Consider the following 26,729-nt stretch of genomic DNA (forward strand, 5'->3'; position numbering starts at 1 on the left):
TCCTACTAATTCTGTGGAATTATGGAGGTTTATAAACTGCATTCCACATTTTTCCCTTGGTATTCTCACGTCCTTCTGAAATGTCAAAGGAACTGGATTTCTCTTTATCCAGATATTAAATGTGTATGAAAACTCTAGGGGAGGGGAATTAAGATGCTCAATCTGGTTTCCCTTTTCAAATCTCCTGTGGCTGTAGGACTATTAATGTAGGTTTCCATTATTATTTGGCAATAGGGTACAAGTATAATTGTAGCTTTTTATCTCTCATTTTTAAAAGTTTTGTAATGACAATAGGTCACATTTATCAAGCACTAAATTTATGCCAGACACAGCATTCAGCACGTTCTGTGGCTTAGTTCATTTGACCTGCATACAATCTGAGAGGGAGGTACTATTATTATCCACATTTTATAGGTGAGAGACGCTGGATGAGAGAACTGGGTCTTCTTTACAGATTTGTGACTGTTTTTCATTGATGACAAGCTCCTCCAAGAGAAATGGAAATCTGGAGTGAGTTTGGTAAGATAATCAGGTAAAGTTACTATAAAAACCACTTGCTTGATCCTGGTCTGACCACAGAGTTCACAGGTACCTTTTTTTTTTTTTTTGAGATTGTTTTCGCTGTGGACCATTTTTAAAGTCTTTATTGAATTTGTTACAATATTGCTTCTGTTTTATGTTTTGGCTTTTTGGCCTTGAGGCATCTGGGATCTTAGCTCCCTGACTGGCGATTGAACTGTAGTCACTGCCAGATAATAGAGAGGGCCAGTGACTGGAGGAGATCTTTGTCATCTTTTGCAGCCAGGGGTGACAAGGAGACAAGCAATTTGATGTCTCAAGAACTCCTTGAAGAAGGAAACTTCATAGAGATTTTAGAGTCAGTCCTCTGACCCCATATTACATTCAGTTGGATCTCCATCCCATTACCATAAAATGCTACCTCCTGTAGCATTCTGCAGTGTTCCAGGCACCCCACCTGTCACAGGATGCTCTGTGTCCCTCAAGATGAAGGGAAATAGAAAAGGTCATAGGGCGATATTCATCAAACTTCAGTATCATTCACTTTTCTTGTAAAGGAAGAACATTCTTGGTAACCCCTTGTTGACTTGTGATTTTTATTTAGATTTTACTTATTGTGCATGCACGTAAAATGAAACTCCTTTTATTTAGGGCCCTGTACAAATGAAAAACCGAAACTCATTTGCAAGTTAAATCTAACCAAGACTGAAAGAACCCCCAATTATTCGAATTAGCAACATTCACTCAATGCCAAGGCTACTGTTGGTGGGGGCTGAATTGCTGTACACAGTCTGAGTGTGGTTCTCACCGCTGGGCACAGGCTCTTGGAGCTGCTCGGGCCGGACTTGTGATCACTCAACTCGCTTACCACTTTTCACTCTTTCAGTGACTTTTCACCTTGAGTGTGCATGGGAAACACGTGGCGGGGGCGGGGGCGGGTCGCAGGGGGTGGGTCCCAGTCCCGCCCGCAGAGTTTCTGATTCAGTAGGACTGGTGCAGGGCCCAAGAATTTGTATGTCTAACAAGTTCCCAGGTGATGCTGCTGCTGCTGGTCTGAGGACCACACTTTGGGAACCACCGCACTCTTCGGATCATCAGGAGGCACAGGTATAAGCACAGAAACATCGCTGACAAATTAAGTCCACCCCTGCTCGTTTCTCATTGGCCTGTGATAATGAAGGGGATATATTTTAGCAAAAGGTGTGTGTTTATAAATACAAACGCAAAAGCAGGCGCTGAAATCCTGTGTGTACAAAGGAGGGTGACTAGGTTATATGGCAGCCACCCCACGTCCCTGCTCGGGCTTTGTCAAATGTTTTAGTATTATCACCATGAGAAAACCAAAAGCGGGACTCCTGCACCCCTGAGGTTGTATCCCTGGGCCTCCGTTTGAGAATCATTGCATGGGTTTTCCCACATAAAACACCTGTGGGAAAAATCATACTGTTTAAGTCCCAGACTGTTCAGCTTCAGGTGTGAGTGTCCACGCCAGGGTTAAGGCACACAGAGGTGGGCAGGGACAGGACCGACTGGTGGTGTCCCGACTGGTAGACGTTGTGGATGGTGGCTTAGTATTTGAAGCCCCGCCCAATGCATCGCCCTGAATGGCCTGAGCTGCCTTTAGGGGATGGAAACAGCTTGACTCCTGGCTCTTTAGGGGTCTCCAACAACAATCTTGCGGAGTCTCTCACGGGGTTTCCATCCGTAAGAGCCGTGTGTCCAAGACCTCTCTGAGTGTGCAAAAATGATAAAATTTGGAGACCCCCTTAATTTTCCCTCTTATCAGTATCCAAACATCCTCCAAGCAAGGATGGTTGGCTCCGCCTCAAACACACCCACCATGCAGCACTGAATCCCAGGTTCTTAAATAGGTTACCTCCCGTAACCTCCCTTCCCTCTGCCCCCAGCCTGGCTCTCCTCCCCGCTTCCTGGCGTCTATCATGATCACCGCCATCGTCCAGCTTTCCACGTTTGCATCTTGGTGTATCCCCTGCAAATGTCTCTATTGCTAATTGGCCTTTCTCTTTCCATTGCACGCCGTCCTTCCCGTTCAGACGTTAGTAACCACGTGCCACAGTCTCCTGCTCCCCATTCGGAGCCCCTTTCATCCACTTAATGCCAGATTATCCGGCCGTAGAACGTTTGTTCACCCAACATCTATTCTTGTCCTGGGGAACATGTCCCACTAAGCACACACAGGAAAACACTGCTCCAAACGGCTCTGCATGTACTTTGTTCATTCTTGCCTCCATTTATTGGTCTATACAGTTTATCCTCATATCCAGCCGGCCAAGACAGGTAAGCTCACACACATATACTTACCACTAAGAGGCCTCCCATCTTCAAGTACTTATTATAGTCCTCTGTCTCCCTTAATTGAACTCCTCTGGGATCAAGAGCAGCAGAGTTCAGCATTTTCTTATCCCTTCTGCACTCACGACTTGAAAGGATTGTGCTTATTTATTTGTTGACTTGCTGGTTGTCTGCCAATTCAAAGTCCAAGATGACAGCTCCTTGTCTGGTTCCGCCCCCTGCCCCCCTCCTTGGGGCCAGCATCTATACCACTGCCTGGAGCAGAGAGCTGGCCTACAAGCCTTTGTGGAGTGAGTCGTTGATGCGTCTGCCTCCCTAACGCGACTTGTGAGTTGCAGAGCAGGAACTGGGTCTCGGCATATGTCTGCAATTCCAGAGTGATTTCTAGCCGGAGCCGGTGGGCTCCGTGTCTGTCCTTCTCCGGAGCTCTGTGGTTCAGAGGCAACTCAGTGGAATTGGGCCCCGAGGGTCTTCATTTCAATCAGTCTCATTGGATGTGTTTTGACCAAAGATCCTGTTGCCTCTTTTTAAAACATTCCCTTGGGCGCTTTTGAGCACTTGAGACCTCTTGGCAGGCAAGGCATTTCATCTCCGTCAGGAAATCTCATCAAAATGATATTAGGTTTGCACATCAGGAAAATAAAAATCCTCCAAGAGATGTTGCTGTTCTCCAGTTTGGCTTTGGATATAAGTATCGTTAAGCCCATTCGGAAGGTGTTCTGACCACATCTGAGAGGTTGGGCCAGAGCTGGGTGGCAGAATCTCACAATAAACAATGATATAAAAATAAGAATGAGAACTTGGTGTACCCCCCCAAAAATAATAAATAAATAAATAAAATTAAAAAAAAAAAAAAAGAATGAGAAAGAGATGTCCCTCCCCCTCCCCCCACCAAGCCCCCAAAGAATTTCTCTAGTGACAGGCCTAAAGAAAATTCAAGGGAAAAAAAAGCAAAACACCAGCTTGGGGAATGAGACATTTGTTTCAAAGGGCTTAGTGGTAACCAGGCATGCTGGCCAGGCTGTGACTTGCCCTCCTGTGCAGTGTTTTGCCGTGTATTTTTTGGTCTGGCCTCCTCCAGGCTCCACTTTGTAAACTATACTTGGAAAACCACATCGTGGCAGAACTACTTTTATTCGAGGTTCCTATTTATACGAGGTTGCTTGGGTATGTTTTACATCATTTGGTCTGGACTTCCTTCCAGAAGGAAGGGACACAGTTTCCTCTCCTTACTGGGGTAGCTCTTGAAGCTTTTTGTTTATTTATTTTCAATTAATTAATTAATTTTAAATTTAATTTTTATTTTATATTAGAGTATAGTTGATTTACAAAGTTGTTAGTTTCAGGTGGACAGAAAAGTGATTCAGTTATACATATACATATATCCATTCTTTTTCAGATTCTTTTCCCATATAGGTTATTACAGAATATTGAGCAGAGTTCCTTGTGCTATATACAGTAGGTCCTTGTTGTTTATCAATTTTATATATAGTAGTGTGTATCTGTTAACCCCAAACCCCTAATCTATCCCCCCTTCTCCCTTTGGTAACCATAAGTTTCTTTTCTCTGTCTGTGAATCTGTTTCTGTTTTGTAAATAAGCTCATTTGTATCATCTTGAAGCTCTTTAAACCCCTCTTATTTCCTGTCCAAATCATCACAGTTGTGCTTTCACCCATGCCTTTCACATTTGCTGTTTCAGTGCAGAGCTGAGCGTTCTGGAAAATGACCGAGAAGGAGTACCGAGGTGGACATGAAAGTGGCAGGACTATAGCTTCCTCAAGCCCACACCCTGTTTGTCATCCTCTCCCCAGGGGCTTCTTCTGGTCTCACGCTCTGGTGTCTCTCTTTTCAGAGGTGTGAACATGTATGCCATGCTGACCGGGACCCTACCTTTCACAGTGGAGCCTTTTAGCCTGAGGGCTTTGTACCAGAAGATGGTGGACAAGGAAATGAACCCCCTTCCCACCCAGCTCTCCACAGGTAACAACCCTGCCACTCTGATTCAGGGTCCAGGGCTGCGCTCCAACCACCAGCAGCAGTATTTGTTTTGCAGCACTGGTGTTAGGACGACCCTTTGATTGTACTCGGTCTCTTCCTATTATTAAAATGAAGTCGCCAGAAACGGTTGAGTTTCCCATCTCTAAGGAGGCACTCCCCTCAATCCTTTCCCTGCCCGTTGTAATTCTGAACCCCTCTTCCTCCTTCTGCACAGAATTACACATATCAGAAGGGTGGTATAGTCTCCCTTGGAAAAATAATTGTAGGCTGGATTGTTTTAAAACTCACCATATTATAATGTTGACTTTGAAAAGAATGTTGATCATCGCATTTCTATTGTGTCTTCCTTAGTCGAGTCACTGTAAAGAGATACTAGTTTCATTCAAGTTTGGTCTGGGATTTGTTTAGCAATGTGAGTTTTTGAGCCTGTTGAAAAGCTTTTTATATATCGGTTCGGTTACTTGATTAGACTGAATCATCAGGTGTGTTTGGAAAGTACATTCAAACTGTAGCTGGTTCACATTTCAGTAAACAGTTCGTATCAAAGTTTGGTTTCAGATCCTAGTAAACACAGTTTGTTCTTTTGTTTGGTTCATAATTCACTTCAAGTTCCTGGACTTGGCTTGGCCTTGATGGTCATTTAATTGGCTCCTTAGAATAAATTCAGCGTCACTGAGATAAGGCATGTGGCCAGAAAAGAAAAAAAGGAGTAATTATTTAATTTCAACGTGATACATGGTTAAAATATAGCATTTTTGTTTGACTACTATTAGGTATTTTTTTTCTTGAGTTTATAAAGCATCCAGGAAGCTGACATGGAATTTATGCTTGCCAAGTGGCACCCAAGCTGCATTCATATAGGTAATTATCTAATTTGGTTCATACTTTCACCTCTGCTGGGGAGGGTTGACTCTCTGGAGGCTGAGAGCAAAGCAGGCATTATGTACTTGGGAGAGTGAGTTATAGGTCTGTCGTACAAGACATAGTTCTGCACCAAGAGCCGTAACTCCTAGAGTTAGAACATGTGCAGAATGTTGATCAAATTGTTATATTTAGGTTTTAGAGCTTTCCAAAATGCTGAAAGTGCTGCAATAAAAGCACATTCATTTATTCATTCATTCCGTGTTTGTTATTCATTCACTTATTCCCTGAATGTGTCCTGGGTGTCAACTCTGTGCTGGGAATGCTCTAGGCACCAAGAAGACAAAACAGTCTCTCCCCATATAGAGCTTATAAAACAGCAGGGGAGGCAAAAAATAACAGATAAATAAACATGTGTGATGTTTAGTAGTTTAAGTGCTCTGAAGAAAATAAGATACACCAGGATAAGGGGGTAGAAAGTAAAGATAGGTTTGTCTTTTTTTAACCAATTAAGGTTTTTAAAAACTTTTTTGTTGTGGTGTAATCGTGGTTTCATGTGCAGTTGTGAGAAATCATACAGAGAGATATGTTTACGCTTCACCCAGTTTCCCCCATTGATAGGATCTTAAATAACTGTAGTTTGATATCACCATCAGGACCTGGTTAAAAATCCATTGACCTTATTCAGACGTACATGCACCTGTGTGTGTTGGTGTGTATTTAGTTCTATGCAGTTTCATCACACGTGTAGATTCATGTGACAATTACACAGTCAAGATACAGAACAGTTCCATGCGCAGGATTCCTTGCCCTACCCTTCTATAGCCACAGCTCCCTGCCTCCCACCTTGCCTAAACCCTGGCAACCACTAACTTGTTCTCCAACTTAAAAATGCTGCATATAAATATATATATATTACCTTTTTTTCACTCAGTATATTTCCTTTGAGATTCATCCAAGTTGTTGCATGTGTCAATCCTTTGTTCCTTTTTCTTGCTGAATAATAGTCCATGGTATAGATGTACTATAGTTTAAATATTCACCCATTGAAGGAATTGGCTTGTTTCCATTTTTTGGCTACTATGAGTGAAGCTGCTATCAATATTCATATACAGGTTGTATGTGAACATTTTTCATTTCTCTGAGGTGAATGCCTAAGACTGAAGTCACTGGGTTGTATAGTAAGCACATATTTGGTTTCGTAAGGAACTGCTACAGTCTTGTTCTGAGTGGCTGTACCACTTTGTGTTCTCTCTAGCAATTCGTGAGTGATCCAATTTCTCTACATCCTTGTCAGCATTTGATACTCTCACTATTTTTAATGTTGGGCATCCCTATAGGGGTCTAATGTTGCCTCATTGTGGTAACAAATAAGATTTAATGTTTACAAATAAATGCAGTCTTTCAAGACAATCTCCTTAAGAGGTATATAGTCATAAGTACCGCCATCTTTCAGAGCGATTCTGAAGTTCCTCTTATCGTTCAGAGCCTGTTTTGTCCTAAGTGGCCCAATACAAAGAACAATAAGAAGTTGCTTGTACCCTCATGCCTGGAAAAAGCAAACAGTGCTCACTTTGAATCCCAGTGAGACCTTGAAGAGCTAGAACTGTTTCTCACTGTGTTAGTCAGGATAGCCCAGGTTATGCTGCAGTAACAAACAACTGGATCTCAGTGGCATAAGACAACAAAGATTGATTTCTCATTCATGCTACATATCTATGGAGAGTCGGATCAAAGGTGGAGGGGTTCTGCTCATCCTAATCAGTCAGGGTTCCAGACTGATGGGGCAACCACCATTTCAAATGTGTCTAGTCCATGCAGAAGGAAAGAGAAATCTAGAAGGTCACTCATCAACAATGAAATCTCCCAAAGAGAACCCTCCTACACTGTTGGTGGGAATGTAAATTGGTGCAGCCACTATGGAAAGCAGTATGGATGTTCCTCAAAAAATTAAAAATAGAATTGCCATATGATCCCACAATCCCACTCCTGGGCATATACCTAGACAAAACTATAATTCAAAAAGATACCTGCACCCCTGCGTTCATAGCAGCACTATCTGCCAAGACATGGAAACAACCTAAATATCTATCAACAGATGAATGGATAAAGGTGTTATACACACAAACACACGTGTGCACGCGTGCGCGCGCGCGCACACACACACACACACACACACACACACACACAATGGAATACTACTCAGCCATAAAAAAGGATGAAATAATGCCACTTGCAGCAACTTGGATGGACCTAGAGATTATCATACTAAGTAAAGTAAGTCAGAAAGAGAAAGACAAATACCATATGATATCACTTACATGTGGAATCTAAAATGTGACACAAATGAATTTATCTATGAAACAGAAACAGACTCACAGACATAGAGAACAGACTTGTGGTTGCCAAGGAGGGTGGGGGAGGGATGGAGTGGGAGATTGGGGTTAGCAGATGTAAACTATTATATATAGACTGGATAAACAACAAGGTCCTATTGTATAGCACAGGGAACTCTATTCAATATCCTGTGATAAACCATAATGGGAAAGAATATGAAAAAGAATATATATATGTATAAAACTGAATCACTTTGCTTTGAAAGTAACACAACATTGTAAATCAACTATACTTCAATGAAATAAATTAAAAAACAAACAAAAAAACGCAGTGAAATCTCCCACCAACATTATACTCATAACTCCTGACTTTTTAAAACATGTCACATGGCTTCACCCAGCTAAAGAAACTGGGGAAGTGCAACCTTACCATGGGTCTGGAAGGCAGAAAGCCAGAAATATCTGTTGATCAAACAGCTTTATTAGGGTGAGCCACAGGCTGTGGGAGGAGGAGCGGGGGGTTCTCTGCCATCAACACTGGGGTGGGTCAGGCAGCAGGGAAAGGATAGGTAGATTAAGAGTGCAAGGAAATCGGTCTCATTGCTTCTGAGCCAACCTGGTTTTTACCCCAATACTGTTATCCAGCCTTAGCAGGCTAGGCTCTACATGTCTTCTTATTGTAACAATTAAGTTTACCCTTAAAAAAGTAAAAGTTGCACCCCTGAAAATGTTTTAGAAAAAAGTCCAAAGGAAATTCCACAGAAGATATATTAGAAATGTTCCGAGCAATTTCAGCATCATTGGAGGTGGTGCCCAGCCTCTCGTAGCTCCTGCTCTGAGCAGGCAGTTTTGACTTTGGCCTTAAGCTCTGCGTGTGCTTGTTAAAGATCTTCACATTTCTACAGGACGTTGTGGTCTTGACTGGTCAGGCATGAACAAGCATGAAGTGCATTTCTATATCTGATTTTACAGTTAAGGAATTTGGACCCTGCCCTCCCCCTTTTATTATTTTACAGTTGGGATATGTAAATATCTATTCCTCTCGGGCTTTAACCCTTTGTGCCAGGAATCAAACACAGTGTTGGCACACCGTAGTTGCTCAGGGATTCTTTGGCACTTGTGCTAAAGTGTGTGGCCCTGGTAGGCAGCGCACAGATTCATCTGACTGCTTAGATACAGGATCTGGCCCCAGTGCGGTAGGGCCCAGAGCCATGCCCAGGGCCGCTGAGGAAGCTCAGGTCATCTTATCTTGTTTATGGAGTGAACGACTTCGGTTTTAGGGATCAGCCACTGCCCTTCCATCAGCCCCCTGCTTCTCCAACCCTTCGTTCTTTGCACCCCAAGTTTACCACTTCTGTCTTCCACCCTGCCTGGCCCACCTTCATCAGTGATACCGTATGATACTGCCTTGTTGGCATCCCAGAATACTAGCTTACAGCAACAAGAGTGGCTGCCACTTATTGAATGGCCATGAATAAGTGTTTCTCGTGTATCTCCTGTTCTCATAACAACTCTGTAAGGTAAGTTCTGTTATTCCCAATTTATCAAGGAGGAAACTGAGTCTCCGCGAGATTATATAGCTTCTCTGGTTTTTAATTTACATCTGCTTGACCCCCAAACCTGGCGTTTCTCTACTACAATGGGCTGCTTCTCTAGCTTTCCTTATTTTATTTAGCGTTAAGATGGCTCTGCTCCCCTCCCTGCCCCAGATTTGGTGGTATTATTGATTGTCCTCATGTTTTGAGTAATATCAAAATTGAAATGTCCAAATTGAGGAAATGTCACTTTATTAAGTGTCTCACTAACACATCTTTATTGATTTGGTGATTCTATCACTCAGTGATCTCTCCACGTCTGTTGTATGACAGCACTCTTTTTTTAGATTAACTTGGAAGAATTTTTGCCAGATTTGAACTGAAAAAGAGCACAGCGTTATTGCCCTTGTGAGTCTGTTCTGCACGCTCTTGAAGAATTGCCTCTCTCCTCCACTATGTAGTTTGAAAGCTTAAGCTGTTGGGATCTTTCCAATTCTGGCTTGTAGACAGTTTCTCTTTCTGCTTGTTGCAGCTTGTACATCGCAGAGGTGTGAATGCCTTTCATAGCTTCCAGGTTTACCTTCTCATCACTGTACCTCAATGATGGCACTTAGAATACATTCCAGACCCTCACTTCAGATCTGGAGGGTTTTGCACCGTGAAGTCACTGAAACGATGCGAAGCTGGGGTGTTAGCATTTGCGAGGGTTGAGCCAATGCCAATTAAGATTTCTGAGGTGGCCAACAGGCATATGAAAAAATGCTCAACATCGCTAATGATTAGAGAAATGCAAATCAAAAGTACAATGACATGTCACCTCACACCGGTCACCACCCAAAAGTCTACAAGTAATAAATGCTGGAGAGAGTGTGGAGAAAAAGGAACCCTCCTACATTGTTGGTGGGAATATAAATTGGTGCAGCCATTGTGGAGGACAATATGAAGGTTCCTGAAAAAACTAAAATAAAATTACCATATGATCCAGTAATCCCACTCCTGGGCATATATCTGGAGACTTTAATTTGGAAGGATACATGCACCCCCATATTTATAGCAGCACTATTTACAATAGCCAAAACATGGAAGCAACATAAATGTCCATCGACAGATGAACGGATAAGGAAGATGTAGTATATATGTACAATGGAATATGACTCAGCCATAAAAAAGAATGAAATAATGCCATTTGCAGCAACTTGGATGGACCTAGAGATTATCATACTAAGTAAAGTTAGTCAGACAAAGACAAATATCATATCACTTATATGTGGAATCTTAAAAAAATGATTTAAGTGAACTTATTTACAAAACAGAAATAGACTCACAGAGAAAACAAATTTATGGTTACCAAAGGGGATGGGCGGGGGATGGGGTGGGGGATAAACTTGGAATTTGGGATTAACAGATACATAGTACTATATATAAAATAGATAAACAAGGCCCTACTGTATAGCACAAGGAATTATATTCCGTATCTTGTATATAACCTATAGTGGAAAAGAATATGAAATAGAATATATATATTATGAAATAGAATATATATGTATGAAAAAAAAAGATTTCTGAGAAGCCTTGATTGTCAAACAATTGTTAAATAATTGTTGTTGCTGCTTTCTCCTGGGAAGTGATGAGGAAGGAGCCTTGGGTGGGGACAGGGTCCCACTTGGCATCCCATGGGCTGCACTAGAGCAAAAAGTTTGATGGCTTCGTTTGCCTCCTGCAGCTCTTTCCCTAGGCACAGGGTCAGGGAGCTCACACAAGCCAGTCCAGGCTTTGGAAAGCTGATGCTCTTGGAGGAAATAGGTTTTGCACCGAAGTGTGTGCTTTCTGTGACATGGAGCACAGAGAGGGAACATGCCCCTTGTGGGTCATCCCTACACTTGGGCTTGAATGGAGACCCCAAGCGCTAGCTTAGAAGAGCGGGGTGGAACGCATGGCCGTGACCGCCACGGCTTTCCAGAACAGTGGAGAATATTTTAATCCCTTTTGCTCATGAGTCATAGAGATATTCAAGACCCTAACACAAACTTCAAAGAGCTCTAAGGATGTTTTCAAAGTCCTTTTCGGATAGTAATGCAATATTTGTGATGTCCAAAGAAAGAAAATCTGCCAGTAGAGATCTGAACTAAAATTACTTGTGCTCATCAGCAATTTGTGAAGACGCAGAGCACTTGGTTCTGAAAATAGAACAAAAACGCACATCCAGTCTGTTCTTAGCTCTCTGGTTAATCATACTCTGAAAAAGTCTGGGTTGCTGTTCAGGTCCTTTGAGGGTAAGCAACAGAGATGTCTCAGAAACATCATTAACTGAATAGCCTTCCCATTTCAATTCATTAAGTTCACATCTTTTTTTTTCTTTGACCAATAGGTGTCCCTGATTAAGCATCCAAATGATCTTACAATATAGGGAAGGTGGGAAAAGGGATATAGAGGTTCCAACAAGAGGAACCCCTCTTTTGGAGCCTCATTTGCTTTTCAGAGCACTGATGAACATTTTAGAAAAGCTTTATTTGGACACCAGCTATAAAGCTTAGAATATTAAATGCATCTCATGACTCCTCTTGCATCGACACGTGTATTTTTAGCGTTACAGTCTCAAAGGGAAATGACCTTCTGGTGACCTCATCAACTGTATGGGAACCCACCTGGAAGTGTTCTCTAGGGTCCTGAACCAGCAAAAGTTATTTCTTTTGGGTTGATTCTGGTGTCAGAGTTAGGCCCTCTTTTGGTGGCTTCGTTTTTACCCCGCAAAAAATGGTGGACCATAACACCCATCATTCTGTAAAGGACAGTTTGTTTTGTTAAATTAATTAATTAATTAATTAATTTTTACTTGTTGGCTGTGTTGGGTCTTCTTGGCTGCACACGGGCTTTCTCTAGTTGCGGCGAGTGGAGGCTCCTCTTCGTTGCAGTTTGTGGGCTTCTCATTGTGGTGGCTTCTCTTGTTGCAGAGCACGGGCTCTAGGAGCATGGGCTTCAGTAGTTACCGAGCGTGGGCTCATCATTAGTTGTGGCTCGTGGGCTCTAGAGTGCAGCCTCAGTAGTAGTGGTGCACGGGCTTAGTTGCTTCATGGCATGTGTGATCTTCCTGGATCAGGGATGGAACCCATGTCCCCTGCGTTGGCAGGTGGATTCTTAACCACTGTGCTACCAGGGAAACCCCTGTAAAGGACAGTTTTTAAAGTGACAACTAAAGCCTGTGAGAAAGTGAGAATTTTTATAACTTTTCCTCAAAAGGTTAGATTATCTTAGAAGACTGAAAAATAGCTTTGGAGAGGAAGATAGAAAAGTTTGGTGACCAAACAAATACAGATTATTTTCCTGAATCTATTACTTGATATATTGGAAGTTGGATATCATGTACAAAGCTACATAAAAGAATATGTTTTCTCTTGCAAGGATAATATCACAATGCTTAATAAACTGAGTATAAATAAGAAAATATCCTGGCCCCCAGACTCAAGCAAGACAGACCATCTTCATTTTGAAGGAATCCCTGGCATTCTTTGTCCGTATGAGGACCTGCATATTCTCATGCTGAACAGTTTTGGAGCCTGTGACCTCCATGTCACTGTAAACATATTTTCCCATGTTGTGTAGTTGTCTCCATTGTTATAATTTTAAAGGATGCATGTATAGCACAGGGAACTATACTCAGTATTTTGTAATAACCTATAGGGGAAAAGAATCTGGAAAAGAATATATATATTCCTTAAAACCTACCTTGGGATCAAGCATTGTCTTTTTTCTTTCTTTTATTCCTCTTTGGCTCACCTTTAGTGGTGGACCACAAGAAAAAAACCACAGGTGGTTTGGGGAAGTGTAGGATGTGGGGAGACCTGCAGTGGTTCTTGCTTTACCGTGTACCAGGTGCATCCCTTGGACAGATATCTTAAACTCTGGACTTGTGGCGCCCAGGGGTCCAGAAAATAGATCAGCAGTGGCTCGGGAGGTGTGGTGGGTCCCCTGCCTTGGGTCTTCCTTCAGCCTGTCACACCTGCATGTTCTCTGCCGAATGTCTCCACAGGAGCCGTGAGCTTCCTGCGTTCTCTCCTGGAACCAGATCCCGTGAAGAGGCCCAACATCCAGCAAGCACTGGCGAATCGCTGGCTTAATGAGAATTACATGGGCAAAGTGCCGTGTAATGTCACCTATCCCAACAGGTAATCAAGTGCACCCAGAGGGGCCCCTCCTCGGGCAAGATGGGGCCCGCCATGTGGGCCCCTGGATAGTTCTGGACGGGAAGCTACACGTGATTCCAGGAAAGGCCGCATCTTCTCCTGGCTGTCTCTCCCTTCTCTGCACCCACCCGTCCAGAGACTAGTCCCCCCGGGCCCACAAGAGGCGGGGCCGTCCCGTGTGGTCGTGCAGAGTGTGCCCTGCTGAGGGTGGGTGGGGACTGAAAACCAGGCCACACTCCCCTCATCAAACCTGCTCCTGAGGGCCTGTGTCTTTCCAGAGCAGCACCTCTTTCTAATTTGCACAAAGGGACCGTTTAGACCAGTTACGGCATGAATGAGTGAGTGTGTGTGTGTGTGTGTTTGTGAGTGTATCAGTGTTTGAGTGTGTGAGTGTATATGTGTCTGAGTGTGAATGTGTCTGTGTGTGTATCTGTGTTTGAGTGTGTGTGTCTGAGTATGCCTGTGTGAGTATGTTTGAGTGTGTCTGTGAGTGTATCTGTTTGCGTTTGAGTGTGTGTGTCTGAGTATGCCTGTGTGAGTGTATTTGAGTGTGTCTGTGAGTGTATCTGTTTGTGTTTGAGTGTGTGTGTCTGAGTATGCCTGTGTGAGTGTGTTTGAGTGTGTGTGAGTGTATCTGTTTGCGTTTGAGTGTGTGTGTCTGAGTATGCCTGTGTGAGTGTATTTGAGTGTGTCTGTGAGTGTATCTGTTTGTGTTTGAGTGTGTGTGTCTGAGTATGCCTGTGTGAGTGTGTTTGAGTGTGTGTGAGTGTATCTGTTTGTGTTTGAGTGTGTGTGAGTGTGTTCCACTCAAGAGCCCTCCTGCCAGCATCGGGTGGAACCCAGTGGCATTGCCTCTCTCCCTTTTCAAACCATCCCCCAGGCTCCTCTTCTGTCACTTCTTTGCTCTGATGTTTGTTTCAGCCCTAAGTCCCCTGCCCTGAAACGTTGGGTGCAGGCAGAAAAGGCAAGAGCAGGAGTCCGTTGCTTCAGGCCGTGTTTCCCTGTGCTGTTTTCTGCAAGGAGGAATCTTCAGGGAGGGCTTACAGGCAGGCGTCCACAGTGTGGAAACACTGAGGGACACCTCGTGATGGCCCACTTGTCTCCATGCAGGGGTATTGACTACAGATTTGAAAACAAGTGCAGGGAAACATTTCCTTGTCCTGTCCCCCTACTCATTTGACATATTGTTAACTTGCCCGAGTCAGGGAACAGGGACCCTCCCGTTGGTGACTTTGGAGCCAATGTGAAGACCCCGTGAGTCCAATACCCTCGAGGACTGGGATCCAGCTTGAGTTCTTTCTGCAGACCTAGAGGGGCCTGCACATTCTAGACCTCAAGCTCAGTTGAAGAAAAGAGAACCACTGATGAAGGGGAACAGGTGGAGCCCTGACAGGGCAGGAAAGAGGTGTCCTGTGCGATCCTATTTTCAGAATGCCCGGGAAGGTCTGGAAACATCCACCAAGCCTTATGAGAGCTGCAGCACTGACTTCTCCAAATGAGATGGGCAGGAAGACCTCCGTCTTGGGGAGGAAGTTCTAGAAGAACTTCAGGGGGTGTGGATGGACAGTGCTGGGATGGCCGCATTTACCCTTGCCGTGGCCGTAGATAGCTACCATCTAGAATTCTAGCATTTGTCTCATGGGAGGTAATTTAAACGAAGTCTAGGTTACTTAGGTTACCAAGGGAACCTGGAAATAGACTGCTGGTTTCCAGTGCTGGCTAGATTTGGGCTCGTACCTGAAATAGACGCTGGGAATATTAGCCCAACGTGAGACGGAAAGCAAAGCTGGGGAGGGGCCATGCATCATTACCAGGGCTCACGCTGCATGGCAGTACCCAGGTGTGCTCTCTGTAAAGGAGGTGGCACCCGTGGCAGCCGATATGAGTCATTAACCTAATGTAATCACTAAACGAGCAGAATCAACCCACTCAATGCGGCCGCTGTTGAAGGAAGTGAACCAGCTGTTAGAAATACAGTCCCCCCACCACCCTGTTACTGGCCGCTTCTTCATTCACAAAGTTTCATACCCAGGCATCTCATTTTGTAGCTTATAAACAGGCTTTGGTAGAGTAACACTTAAATTCTAGTAACTTATACTGGCTTTGCCAGTTGGTCATTTTTGCATTTGGACTTGGTCGAAAGCATAAAGGCTGCACATGATCTAGTTGGGTAGATGGTAAAAATGGTTAGGAGCTTGTGTATTAGGGAAAACGGCAGCTCAATGTCTTCTGTTTAGGTAAGGTTCATTACTCGTTTTATACTAGAGGCAAATCAATGTCCAGTTTTTAAGTAATGAAACCAGAAATCTGAGTTATTGGGAAAGACACATGTTATTTACAGTCTTTATTATGAAAAAATATATAATGCAAAAAATGTGCTTTTGATAATTATTTTTCTGGTTTTACCAGAAGACAGATACATGTGACCAGGAAAAGGAATGTTTTCTTTATAAAGTCTATTTTATAGCTTCTCAACATATGTAGCCCCAGATTTAATTATTTTAGATGTTGTCAATGTTTTACTTTTGGGAAAGAGAGAAAAATAAAGGTCCCGTGTTTCATATCACTCTTTTGTAAAGCCTTCTGTTAATTCATTTGGGCCTTCGAGTAGATATCTCCAAGAGGCAAGAGGAAATTGTCTTTAAGTGTAAACTCTTTGTAATAAATGTTCATGCCAGTCAGTCACAGATGTGTGCTGTGCTATGGGCTCCCCTCTCTGTTCAGGGAGCAGACATTTTTAAAGATTAATTAATTAATTGGCTGCATTGGGTCTTCGTTGCTGCACACAGGCTTTCTCTAGTTGCGGTGAGTGGGGCTACTCTTCGTTGCCGTGCATGGGCTTCTCATTGTGGTGGCTCCTCTTGTTGTGGAGCCCGGGCTCTAGGTGTACGGGCTCAGTAGTTGTGTACACAGGCTTACTTGCTCCGAGGCATGTGGGATCTTCCTGGACCAGGGATTGAACCCATGTCCCCTGCATTGGCAGCTAGATTCTTAACCACTGTGCCACCAGGGAAGTCCCCAGAAATTTTTTTTTAAAGCAGACTTTGGCTACCTCCTTCCATCGTCCTGCCTGGGCCTGGACAGTCTCCCACACCTCCAGTTAGCTCTGGAGATGAGTGAGAGGGAAAGCAGGTCATTGGCTCATAGGACAGAATTAGACCAAAGTGGAATAAAATTGGATTTAATGCAAATGTACTCAAAATTATACCTAGTGTTCTGGAACATTTTTTACCATTGCCTATATCATCGAAACTTGGAGAGATAATACAAATTCAATAACTGACACAGGAAAGCAACAAATATATATATTTCTTATTGAAAATGTTTAAAATATTACCCTCAGTTAAGAGCCAGTCCACAGCTTACATTTTGCAGAGCTCATCTGTTTTTGAAGACAGCAGGTATAAAGGGCAGAGATGGGGTGTCTGTGCCTGTTCACTTTCCTCCTCTCTCCTCCACCACCGCCCCCCCCAGCCCCACCCTGGTGGCATCCCACACCCAGAGCACCCTCCCTTCCAAGACCTGCTTCTGATAGAGGGTGGGGCCATCCATGTGTAGCTGTGGGTTGATTGGCTAAGGGGGAGGGGGAAGGTCACAAAAATCATGATCTGATTGGCTGGGAAATGAGGCCATGAGACTGTGGTCTGATTGGCCAATGCTAGGGCAGTGATCTCATTGGCCAGTAGTGGGGTCAAGTGGCAGTGGTCTCATTGGCCAGGACCAGGGCCACTGGCACATGGATGTTACCAAATAGTTTCAAACAGTTGTGCTTTCTGTGTTAAGTGCTTTGGCAATCTTTACATAATTGTATCCTTTTAAAACAAACGTTATCATTTTTAACCATTAATCATACCAGCCCTACTTGGACCTGTTTTCTAGAATTTGTGATTTTGTAGCTAACAGGAGTGAGGGAGGCAGATTTTGTGGTTTCTCAGGCATCTTTTCTTTGGATGGCACTTAGCCAAATCGAGGAGGGGGAGACCTAGGTTACAAGGGTCAACAGACCTAGGTCTGCCCTTACTGTCTCTACTAGTTTCCTCTTCTGCACCATTATGAGGTTTACTGTGTGGCTTTTCTTGGTGTTACGGTTTTGAGGTTCCACCAAAAATGTCTTCAGACTCTTTGGCAGGGCCTACAGAGCTTTCTAGCCAGAGGTGCTTGCCTTCTGCTCACAGAGTACTGTATTTACATCTCTCTTAAGGAATTTAGAATGCTCTATCTGATGACATACCTCCACTACCAGCACACATGCTCTCTATGCCCTTCAGCCTGTTTTCATGTTCTCCGTAGTGCCACTTCTTGCCTATGTGTCTCTGGGCAAGTTACTCCCCTGCTGTGGGCCTCAGTTTCTTCATCTGTAAAATGGGCATAATAATGGTACCTATTCATAAGACTGTCATGAAGAGTAAGTGAAGTTCTTTTCTCTCTTCCCCACTGGAATATAAACTCCGTGAGGCAGGGATTTGAATGAATGAATGGATGGGTGGATAAATGCATGCCTGGCATTCATGTCTTTGGCATTTTATCCCAAGGCGTTTATCTTCATAATACTCCTGTGTAGAAGCTTTAACCTGTCCTCTGAGAGCACCTTACTTTACAGCTGAGCCCCAAACCCCCTATCTGTGAACATCTGAGCTCATGTTGTTCCTTTAAACGTGGTCTGTGCTGGCTCCTGAATACCCTCCTTTCCCAACCCAACTTCTACCCAACCTAAGTGTGGGTTCCACCCATGTCCAAAAAACATTTTAAGGGAAAAAAATGTCAAATTGTAAAGAAATTTGAGACAATGGAGAAATTTGAATATAGTCTAGATAACAGAATATTAAGAGATTACTAAAATTTTGTTGGGTGTGTTGATGATATTGTGATTCTTCAGGATATGTCCTTGTTTTATTTTTTTAAATATTTATTTATTTGACTGCATTGGGTCTTTGTTGCAGCACATGGGATCTTTCATTGCGTTGCGAGGGCTTCTCTCTAGTTGTGACTCTCAGGCTTAGTTTCCCCGTGGCATGTTGAATCTTAGTTCTCTGACCAAGGAGCAAACCTGCGTCCCCTGCATTGGAAAGCAGATTCTTAACCACTGGACCACCAGGGAAATCCTGATGTTCTTGGTTTTTAAAGATGCATGCTTAGGTATTTAGGAACAAAATATCATGATATCTTAGAATTCTTTAGGAAAGAAAGAAATGAAGAGAGAGGGAGAGCGAGAGACAGGGAAGGAAAGAAAGAAAGAAGAAAGAAAGGAAGAAAAGAAAGGAAGGAAGGAAGGAAGGAAGAAAGAAAGAAAGAAAGAAAGAAAGAAAGAAAGAAAGAAAGAAAGAAAGAAAGAAAGAAAGAAAGAAAGGAAGAGAGGGAGAAGGGAAGAAAGGGAGAGAGAAAGGCAAAGTGTTAACAATTGGTTCAGCCAGCTACTGGGTACACACTTAGGGTCATCAGACTATTCCCTTTACTTTTCTGTATATGTAACTTTTCGTAATAAAAAGCCAAGTGAATGAATGAGTGAATGAAAGAACTGATTGTCCACAGGGGGCCCATGCGTGTATGAGGGGGGTGGGGTGGGGCGGGGCGGGGTCTCTGTGCGGTCGGTCTTTTGTGAGCATCCAGAGGAGGCCCGGGAGCCTCCCAGCGGTGGTGGAGAGGTGACTGGTTCCCTCTGTCCCTCTGCCCCGCAGGATCTCCCTGGAAGACCTGAGCCCCAGCGTGGTGCTGCACATGACCGAGAAGCTGGGCTACAAGAACAGCGACGTGATCAACACCGTGCTCTCCAACCGCGCCTGCCACATCCTCGCCATCTACTTCCTCTTAAACAAGAAACTCGAGCGCTATCTGGCAGGGGTGAGTGGGGCCCCGTGGTGGTTTTCTCTGCTCTCTGTGGAAGAAAAGAGCTCTGACACCTGAAGTGTTTTCCAGTTGCTGACACTCGATCTGAGCTGTTAATTGAAACTAATGTGAGGCTGAGTTTCCTGAAGGTGGGATAAAATAGTAGCAAAACCTGCTTCTCAGGGAGTGCTTTTTATCTGAGGTGTTTTTTAAATATTCTCCCACAGAGTTAAGCTCTGGGCAGACTCTTGAGAGACTCAAGTCTCTTTTCCCTTCAGCTTCTTGTCGCCTTTTTTGTTCTGTTTCTCTTGGCTCCTTGGGGTCCCCACTGAGAGGCACTGGGGCTTGTGTAATCATAAAAGTCGGGGAGCAGAGCCCCTCAAGCATTCACCTCTAAAGCGTGGTAGATGAGAAAGCCACTGTTTACATTTACTTCTGTAGAAAATGAGAGTGAAATTGAGCTTCGCTAGCTTGACCTGGGCCGCTTCACTCAGTCTGGGCATCAGATAGTCCAGGTGTCGTGTGTCGTGTGTCGCAGATGAGGAGGGAGGTACAGCTGGGAGCCTGGGGTAGACCGTGGTACCCTCCTGCTTTCGTCACCTTCATCCTTCTGCTGCCCGCAGTTCACAACGTGCCTGGGTGAGGGAATCTACACACTTCAGTATCTAGTTTTGACTCAGTTAACTTTCCACATGGACAATGGCTAAAAAAGAATCCTGCAAAGAAAACTGGATCAAAGACAGTATGAATTCTGCACGTTATTCCTTCTGTTTCTCCCGCTCAGAGTGGTGAGGGCTGACCAGATCTAACAGGAAGTCAGCCAGAGAAATTTGGAATTGTGAGGAAGCCCGTCTGATTTCACACCCACTATCCTGAAGGGTAATCTTTACCCTGGCACCTCGAGGTCTGATTGTGTGGGGCCGTCACTGTTAGGAAGACATTTAGCATCCAGAACGTGAAGAGGACCTTCCAGAGTTTTTCAGTGCTATTGAAAGTCATGTGATAGCCCAATATCCCACAAAATTCCACTGACCAATAGGCTTACAAACCTCTTGTGAGGTTTCTATGTTAGAGCTAAAGATGAAAATTCACCGACGGTTGGGAAAATAATATTCTCCCTGATGAGGTAGCAATGACCAAGATAATGCCCAGAAGACGAGATGGTCAGCATGTGTCTTTGTTAGCAAGTAGATTTGGGAGACGTCTAGAAAACATTGCCGAATACATGAAGAAGCTTGATGGGAGGTTTGTTAAACAATGGAACGAAAGTATAGATGTTTCTAAGGTGATTCAGCTCAGGGTATTTCCTAGATTTGGCTTCAACAGGAAATTATCCACAGAACGACTTTTTCTTTGGTGAGCCACCAAAGGAAAGATGTACACGAGAAGAAACATTATAGTAAAAGGCTTTTAAAAATAAGAGCGATGTTTTACGGCGAAAAAACCATGCTCTGGCAGCAGCGATGGGACGAAACTTCGGATGGGAACAGATATGCAGCTTTGAGGCTGGATTTCAGAGACGGTGCCACAGTCACAGGAAAGCTACTGCAGGAGAGAAGTGGAGGCCAGAAAGACTGGACTTTTGACACATAGCGTATTATTTATATCATTTTATTATGTGATAGGAGGGATTAAGAAATTCTCTTGTACCAGAGAACAGAGGTTCTCTGTTTGCCTCTGATGAAGAGCTTAGAAAACGTGTTAGACTTGAAGCTGTTTCTTATTTCTAAGAAGATCACATGGCCTATATTTCTTTCTTATCTTTTAAAATTCCTATTTTATTACATATTTTATAATGTACATGATATAGTAGTACAGTACATGCTTATCATTTATAAATAAATATGCACATATTGTAGATGCCTGCTGACAACTTATTCACTCACATGGGCTCAAGGTCACACCCTTTGGGAACCACCATGCTAGGGACAAGTAGTTCTCAAGTAAAAGGAACAGAGGAGGGTCACACGCTGATTTTCTTTTCGAAATGATGAATGTTGTTCAAAAATTAGTTTTAAAAAATGTCTCCACGAAACTGACTATAAAGTTCATGGTCTCACATATTTGAAGGATGACATTGCTGCTTTCCTAAGTAAGCTAGCGGATTCAAACATTCTTCTTTGGGCAGAACCACTTCTCTGGATACTGATCAATAAGATAGAGGGGCTTTCATTTTAAAAATAGTTTCTTTCTTGTGTCTACCTCCACATCTACAGATGCAGACTTCGGGTAGTCACACTCTTAAATAATCATGAGGTCATCCCAAGTTAGAGACATTGGTGTGAAGCTCTTAGGCTGTGTCTTGCTTTCCCTGGGTGTCTTGCCATCTGCTGTGTTTGCCCAGCATCAGGGTTGCAAATGTTACAGTGCTACAAAGCTTCCTGGTTTTGTCTACTGAAAAGTTCCCTGGAAACTCAACTAACATAGTTCTAACAGAAGGTTCTTATTTTATTGTGTCCATTACGCCCTTAACCCTTAAATAGCAGGAAATCGCAGGACACAGCTGGTCTGAGAACTAGTGTCTAGGTGGATGGCTGCTTTTAAGAGTGAATTATTCCTCACAGACAGCTATAGCTGGTCCACTCGGTAATTTCCATGCAAGGCTAATTAATCGCACCATATGCACTGTCCTAGTTAGTAATATTGTTAACCGATTGCTGACAACGGAATATAATTTTGAAAGGTAAACTAGTGAACTAACAAGTAAAATATTTTACCTTAATTATCTGTCATTTCTCCCCTTCTCCCTTGATTCTTCTTTCCTCTTTCTAAAACCTAGAAGTGTGGATTTTAATTTGGAGGCCCTGTAAAGGCATTTCGTGACTATTTGTTGGCTGATAAATTAATCAGTTGTTTAATTTCACCTGTTGCTAGAGAGGATTGCACCTAAATCATGCCCTTAGAGCATCTTAGGTGTGGTTATCTATCTCCTTCTTTAAGCTATATTATGAATTGCTATGACTTTTATTGGGGTGGGGGCAGGAACTAGGGCTGGTTTTTTTTTTTTTAATTGAAGTATTGTTGATGTACAGTGTTGTGTTAGTTTCAGGTGTACAGCAAAGTGATTTAGTTATACATATATAGATATTCTTTTTCAGATGATTTTCCATTATAGCTTATTACAAGATATTAAATATAGTTCCCTGTGCTATACAGTAGGTCCTTGTTATTTAATCCATTTTAGGGCTATTTTTAAATAAGCAAGATCTGTATCCCACTTAGTAGTTCAATACAATAAGTTATTCTCCCCAGCTCACATAACTGGTCTCTGCTTTCACATCTTAGAGTGCACAAATGAAAGGACTGAGGCCCAGCAAGGAGCAGTGACGTGCCCAGGGTCACCTGACCCTTTCCTGGCAAAGCCAGTAACAGAAATAGGTCACATGACTCTGGGTCCAGGGCTCTCCGCACACTTCTGCAGGCCGTCCTCAGATGAGGCTTTGCACTGCAGTTAAGTGCCTTGCCAACCACTTTCTGCCCTTTCTCAGCCAAGCGTGGGTTTAAAAATTAATGACTTCTTAATGGACATTTCTATTTCCCATGAGTTAAGCCAGCCTTTTTTTCTCTTCTCCTCTGGTAGAAATCCGACATCCAGGACAGCGTCTGCTACAAGACCCAGCTCTACCAGATAGAAAAATGCAGGCCCACCAAGGAGCCCTATGAGGTAAGCGGCCCGCAGAGCAAACAAAGCCCAGGATCTCTTAGGAAGAATGGAGAGGAAACCAATTATTGTGGGACATGGAAGTAGCCAAAGACAAGTACTCGCTTAACTTGGCCCTTGGGAAATGGTTTACCACGGGGTCACCATCGTTCCGTTTCCAGACTGTGGTTCTCAGCTGTGGCCACACAGTGGAAGCTCCAGGGAGTATTGAAGTGTCTGGATGCCCAGGCTGTACCTCCGACCAATTCCATCAAGCCTCAGGGGGCAAGATCGGGGGTCAATATTTTTTAAAGCTCCCTGGATGATTCCCAGTGGAATCAAGGTTGGAATCCACTGTCAGATCTCCAAAAGGTAAAAGCGAGGTGCTGAAAAATATAAGTGTGTGTAACACTTGGCATCAGGAGAACAACGTATGGTGAGGAACTGGAAACAGTATCTGGAGCAAGCCTTTCCAGTCAGCTGCCCCTGATGGCTGGATGCTACCCAGAATGCACCTGAGAGAAAATACCCAGGGACACAGGTGATGGGGGTGCTGGGCTTCCAGGTGCCACGTGTGAATGCAGCCACCCCTGAGCACCAAGGCTGGGGTGGGGTGGGGTGACTGTGAGGGGAGGGGAGGCCGATCACCTAGACGGAGCCCCGGGGGGTGGCACAATTCAAGGAGGCGGAGAAGAGTAGACGCTGATGACAGAAGCTGGCAAAGATAACGGGGCAGCCAGAGACCCCGGAGGGACGGATGCCAGGGAGGACATGGGAAAGGTCAAGTGTAAAACTGTCAGTGGTGACAGCTGAGCTGTTACTTGTCCTGGAGGAAGTGGAAAAGGCAGAAAGGGGATTGCATGGATTTGAGGGAGTGAAGACAGTGAGGGTAGATCTTTCCATCAGTGAGGCTGGCAAAGAAGTGGGAAGGACATGGCCTCTGCTGGAAGGACACATGGGGCTGGGGAGCAGTGGGAGTGGGGGCAGAGGAGGGAATTCCAGTGGTGCGTGGGGAAAGGCATGCTTTCAGAGCAGCCAGGGTGGGGCCTACCCTTGACCCCAGGCTGGAGGCCTTCGTCCTCTGAGACTGGCTGTGACGCACCAGCATCATGAGGATGGAGATAAGCTTTTTTGGGGGGGAAGCACATGCAGGCTTTTAGGGTTGAGAGCGGAAGAGCAGAGATGGTGTAGGGGCAGACTCCCCTGAGCTCTGGACCGCTTCGGCCAATTGCCTCCCAAACCTCCTCTGGCATGAGTGAAGGCGTCTCAAATCTAGCATGCCAGGAACCAACCCTACACCACCCCCCCGCCCCGCCTCTGTCTCCAAATGGCAGCCCCCCCCCTCAGTACAGGATGGGAACCCAGAAGTACTTTTTATTCCTTTCTCTCACCCCTGAGAGCTGGTCTGTCACCAAGTTCTGCCAGTTTGACTCTTGAAGCTCTACAGCCCCTCCGCTCTCCATCACCATCCTCCCACCCCAGTCCCAGCCACCATCACTTCTTGTGTGGACCTCAGCCACAGCATCCTAACTGGTTTCCCTCCTTCCCCATGACTGCCTGGCACTCTGTCCACACACCAGCCAGAGCGAGCTATTCACATTCAAATCAGACCATGTCACTTCCCTGCTGGAAACCCTCAAAGGCTTTGTTAGCCTGGAAGGCAAACTCTGTAACGTGGCCACCATGTCCTGGGTTGGACTGGCTTCCGCCAGCTCTTCCAGCCTTGTCTCCCAGCCACTCCCCCCGCCCCGCCTTGCCCCCCCAAGCCCTGCTTCTTTCTTTGTGCTCAGTCCCATGGGCCTTCAGACTTCTGTGCTCTCTTAGCTGCCAGGGCTGGGCACATCCTGTTCTCTCTTCCAGAATGTTCTCCTCACCCCTCTCTGCTGAGTTAATGTCTATCTCTCTTCAGAACCCATGGCAGGGTCATGTCCTTGTGGACCCCTGCCATTCTCTGACCTCTGCCACTGGGTTGCATCCCTCCAGTACACACTGTCACACACATTCTGCTTCCCAGGGCTTGTCTCATTGGCAGGTTCTGTTTATTCAGGGATTTTTTTTTTTTTATTATCATCTCTCCCACGCTCTGGACTGTGAGTTCCTTAAGAGCAGGGACAGTGTTCCTTTGGCCCCTCACAGTGTCCCTAGAGCCTGCACAATGCCTGGCATACAGTAGAGGCTCAAAAAATATTTGCTAAAGGAACAAATGAAATAATCCCATGAAACTTGGCCCGTGTCTCAGAAAGTAGCATTGGGCCAGCATCTGGGGAAGGTCGAATATCCCACGGGGGACACCTTGCTTCATTAAGGTAGGGGACCACCTGCACCATAGCATACAAGTGGAATTACCGTCACCTGATGGCCATGCCCTTTGGGACGGAGGGACCTCTTACTGTCACTTGCACAGGGTGTGGGCACCTTGACTGGGGTCCAGGGGATACAAAACTCACTGTTAGGCTCCCCTGCGTCTTGGTTTGACTCTTTAGGGCCACTGGGAATAATGCAAACTTAGATGCATCACGTGCCCCTATGTGTGTGCCCTGGGCGGCCTCTAGGCCACCTGGCTGACACCCACGTCCTTGGTTGCCCTCATACCCGACCCCATTTGTGTGTCTGAAAGTGTCAGAACCTCAATGGAAAAGGGGCCTCTTTTTTTTCATCCAGATTATTTTTCTCAGCTGATTTTTTCATTTGGCCTGGAAAACACATGGTAAGCATTTTAAAACATTTGTCAAAATATTTAATGGTTAGGGTTTCAATAGGCCTACTAATGGGAAAACAGCATTTCAATTTTCTGTGATCCATTTGTTTTCTCCCAAGTGCAGCGATACTCGTGCTAATTAAATTACGGGCTCTGACTAGATGGTCCAGCTCATCTCCGTTGGAACCTAGAAAGCGGAATGAGGCCAGTTAGAAAAAAGTGGTGAGAAAGTCTGAAAGAGGCCGCATTTTCCAGGTGAAGCCCGCTCAGAGCCTCCGAAGGGTTCATCCCAGTTGCCATCGGCTGGTCCAGGAGGAGCAGCGGCCGATTGGCAGGGGAGGTGGTGTTGTGAGCAGGAGCCGTGGAGTGAAGTTCAAGGTCGTACACAAGGGGGCTGGGGAGCGGCTCTGGGGCCGTGTCCGGGCATTGAGGGCAAGTGATGGCCTCTTTCTTCTTCTCCATCCTGGTTCTTTTTCTCTTAGGAGACAGAGGAGCAGAATTAAGTGGAAAAAACGTCCCTCTCGGGATTACAGGGCCGTCACTTTGTGACTTTACCACTTTCTCCCCCTCTTCTTCCTGTGACAGGCAGAGATTATGTCTGGAAAAGTGGGACACTTGTGTCACCTTAGGCATGTGCCCCAGAGACTCCTTTTCCTAAAAGGGAGGCCCTGGGGGACCGTGGAGGTCGTAGCCGGGCAATCATCATTTTTAAACTGGCTTATTAAAGCCCTAGAGAGCCCGAAGCCAATTCTGTTAACGTCTTGAAAAATAATGCTAATTTGTAGCAAAATGTAAGTTAGAACTAGGAGGGCTTACTGTAGTGT

General features: G+C 44.6%; 1 protein-coding gene across 1 annotated transcript in view; it reads left to right on the forward strand.

The window, feature by feature from the left end:
* Positions 1 to 26,729, forward strand: part of HUNK (hormonally up-regulated Neu-associated kinase) — a 105,999-nt gene that overhangs the window by 67,396 nt on the left and 11,874 nt on the right. The window contains exons 5-8 of the mRNA XM_057697939.1: positions 4,686 to 4,813; positions 13,591 to 13,726; positions 19,420 to 19,582; positions 23,148 to 23,231. Coding sequence (XP_057553922.1) covers positions 4,686 to 4,813; positions 13,591 to 13,726; positions 19,420 to 19,582; positions 23,148 to 23,231 — 511 coding nt within the window. The remainder of the gene's footprint in view (positions 1 to 4,685; positions 4,814 to 13,590; positions 13,727 to 19,419; positions 19,583 to 23,147; positions 23,232 to 26,729) is intronic.

Source organism: Hippopotamus amphibius, chromosome 10 (genome assembly GCF_030028045.1).
Source record: "Hippopotamus amphibius kiboko isolate mHipAmp2 chromosome 10, mHipAmp2.hap2, whole genome shotgun sequence".
Classification (NCBI taxonomy): Eukaryota; Metazoa; Chordata; class Mammalia; order Artiodactyla; family Hippopotamidae; genus Hippopotamus; species Hippopotamus amphibius.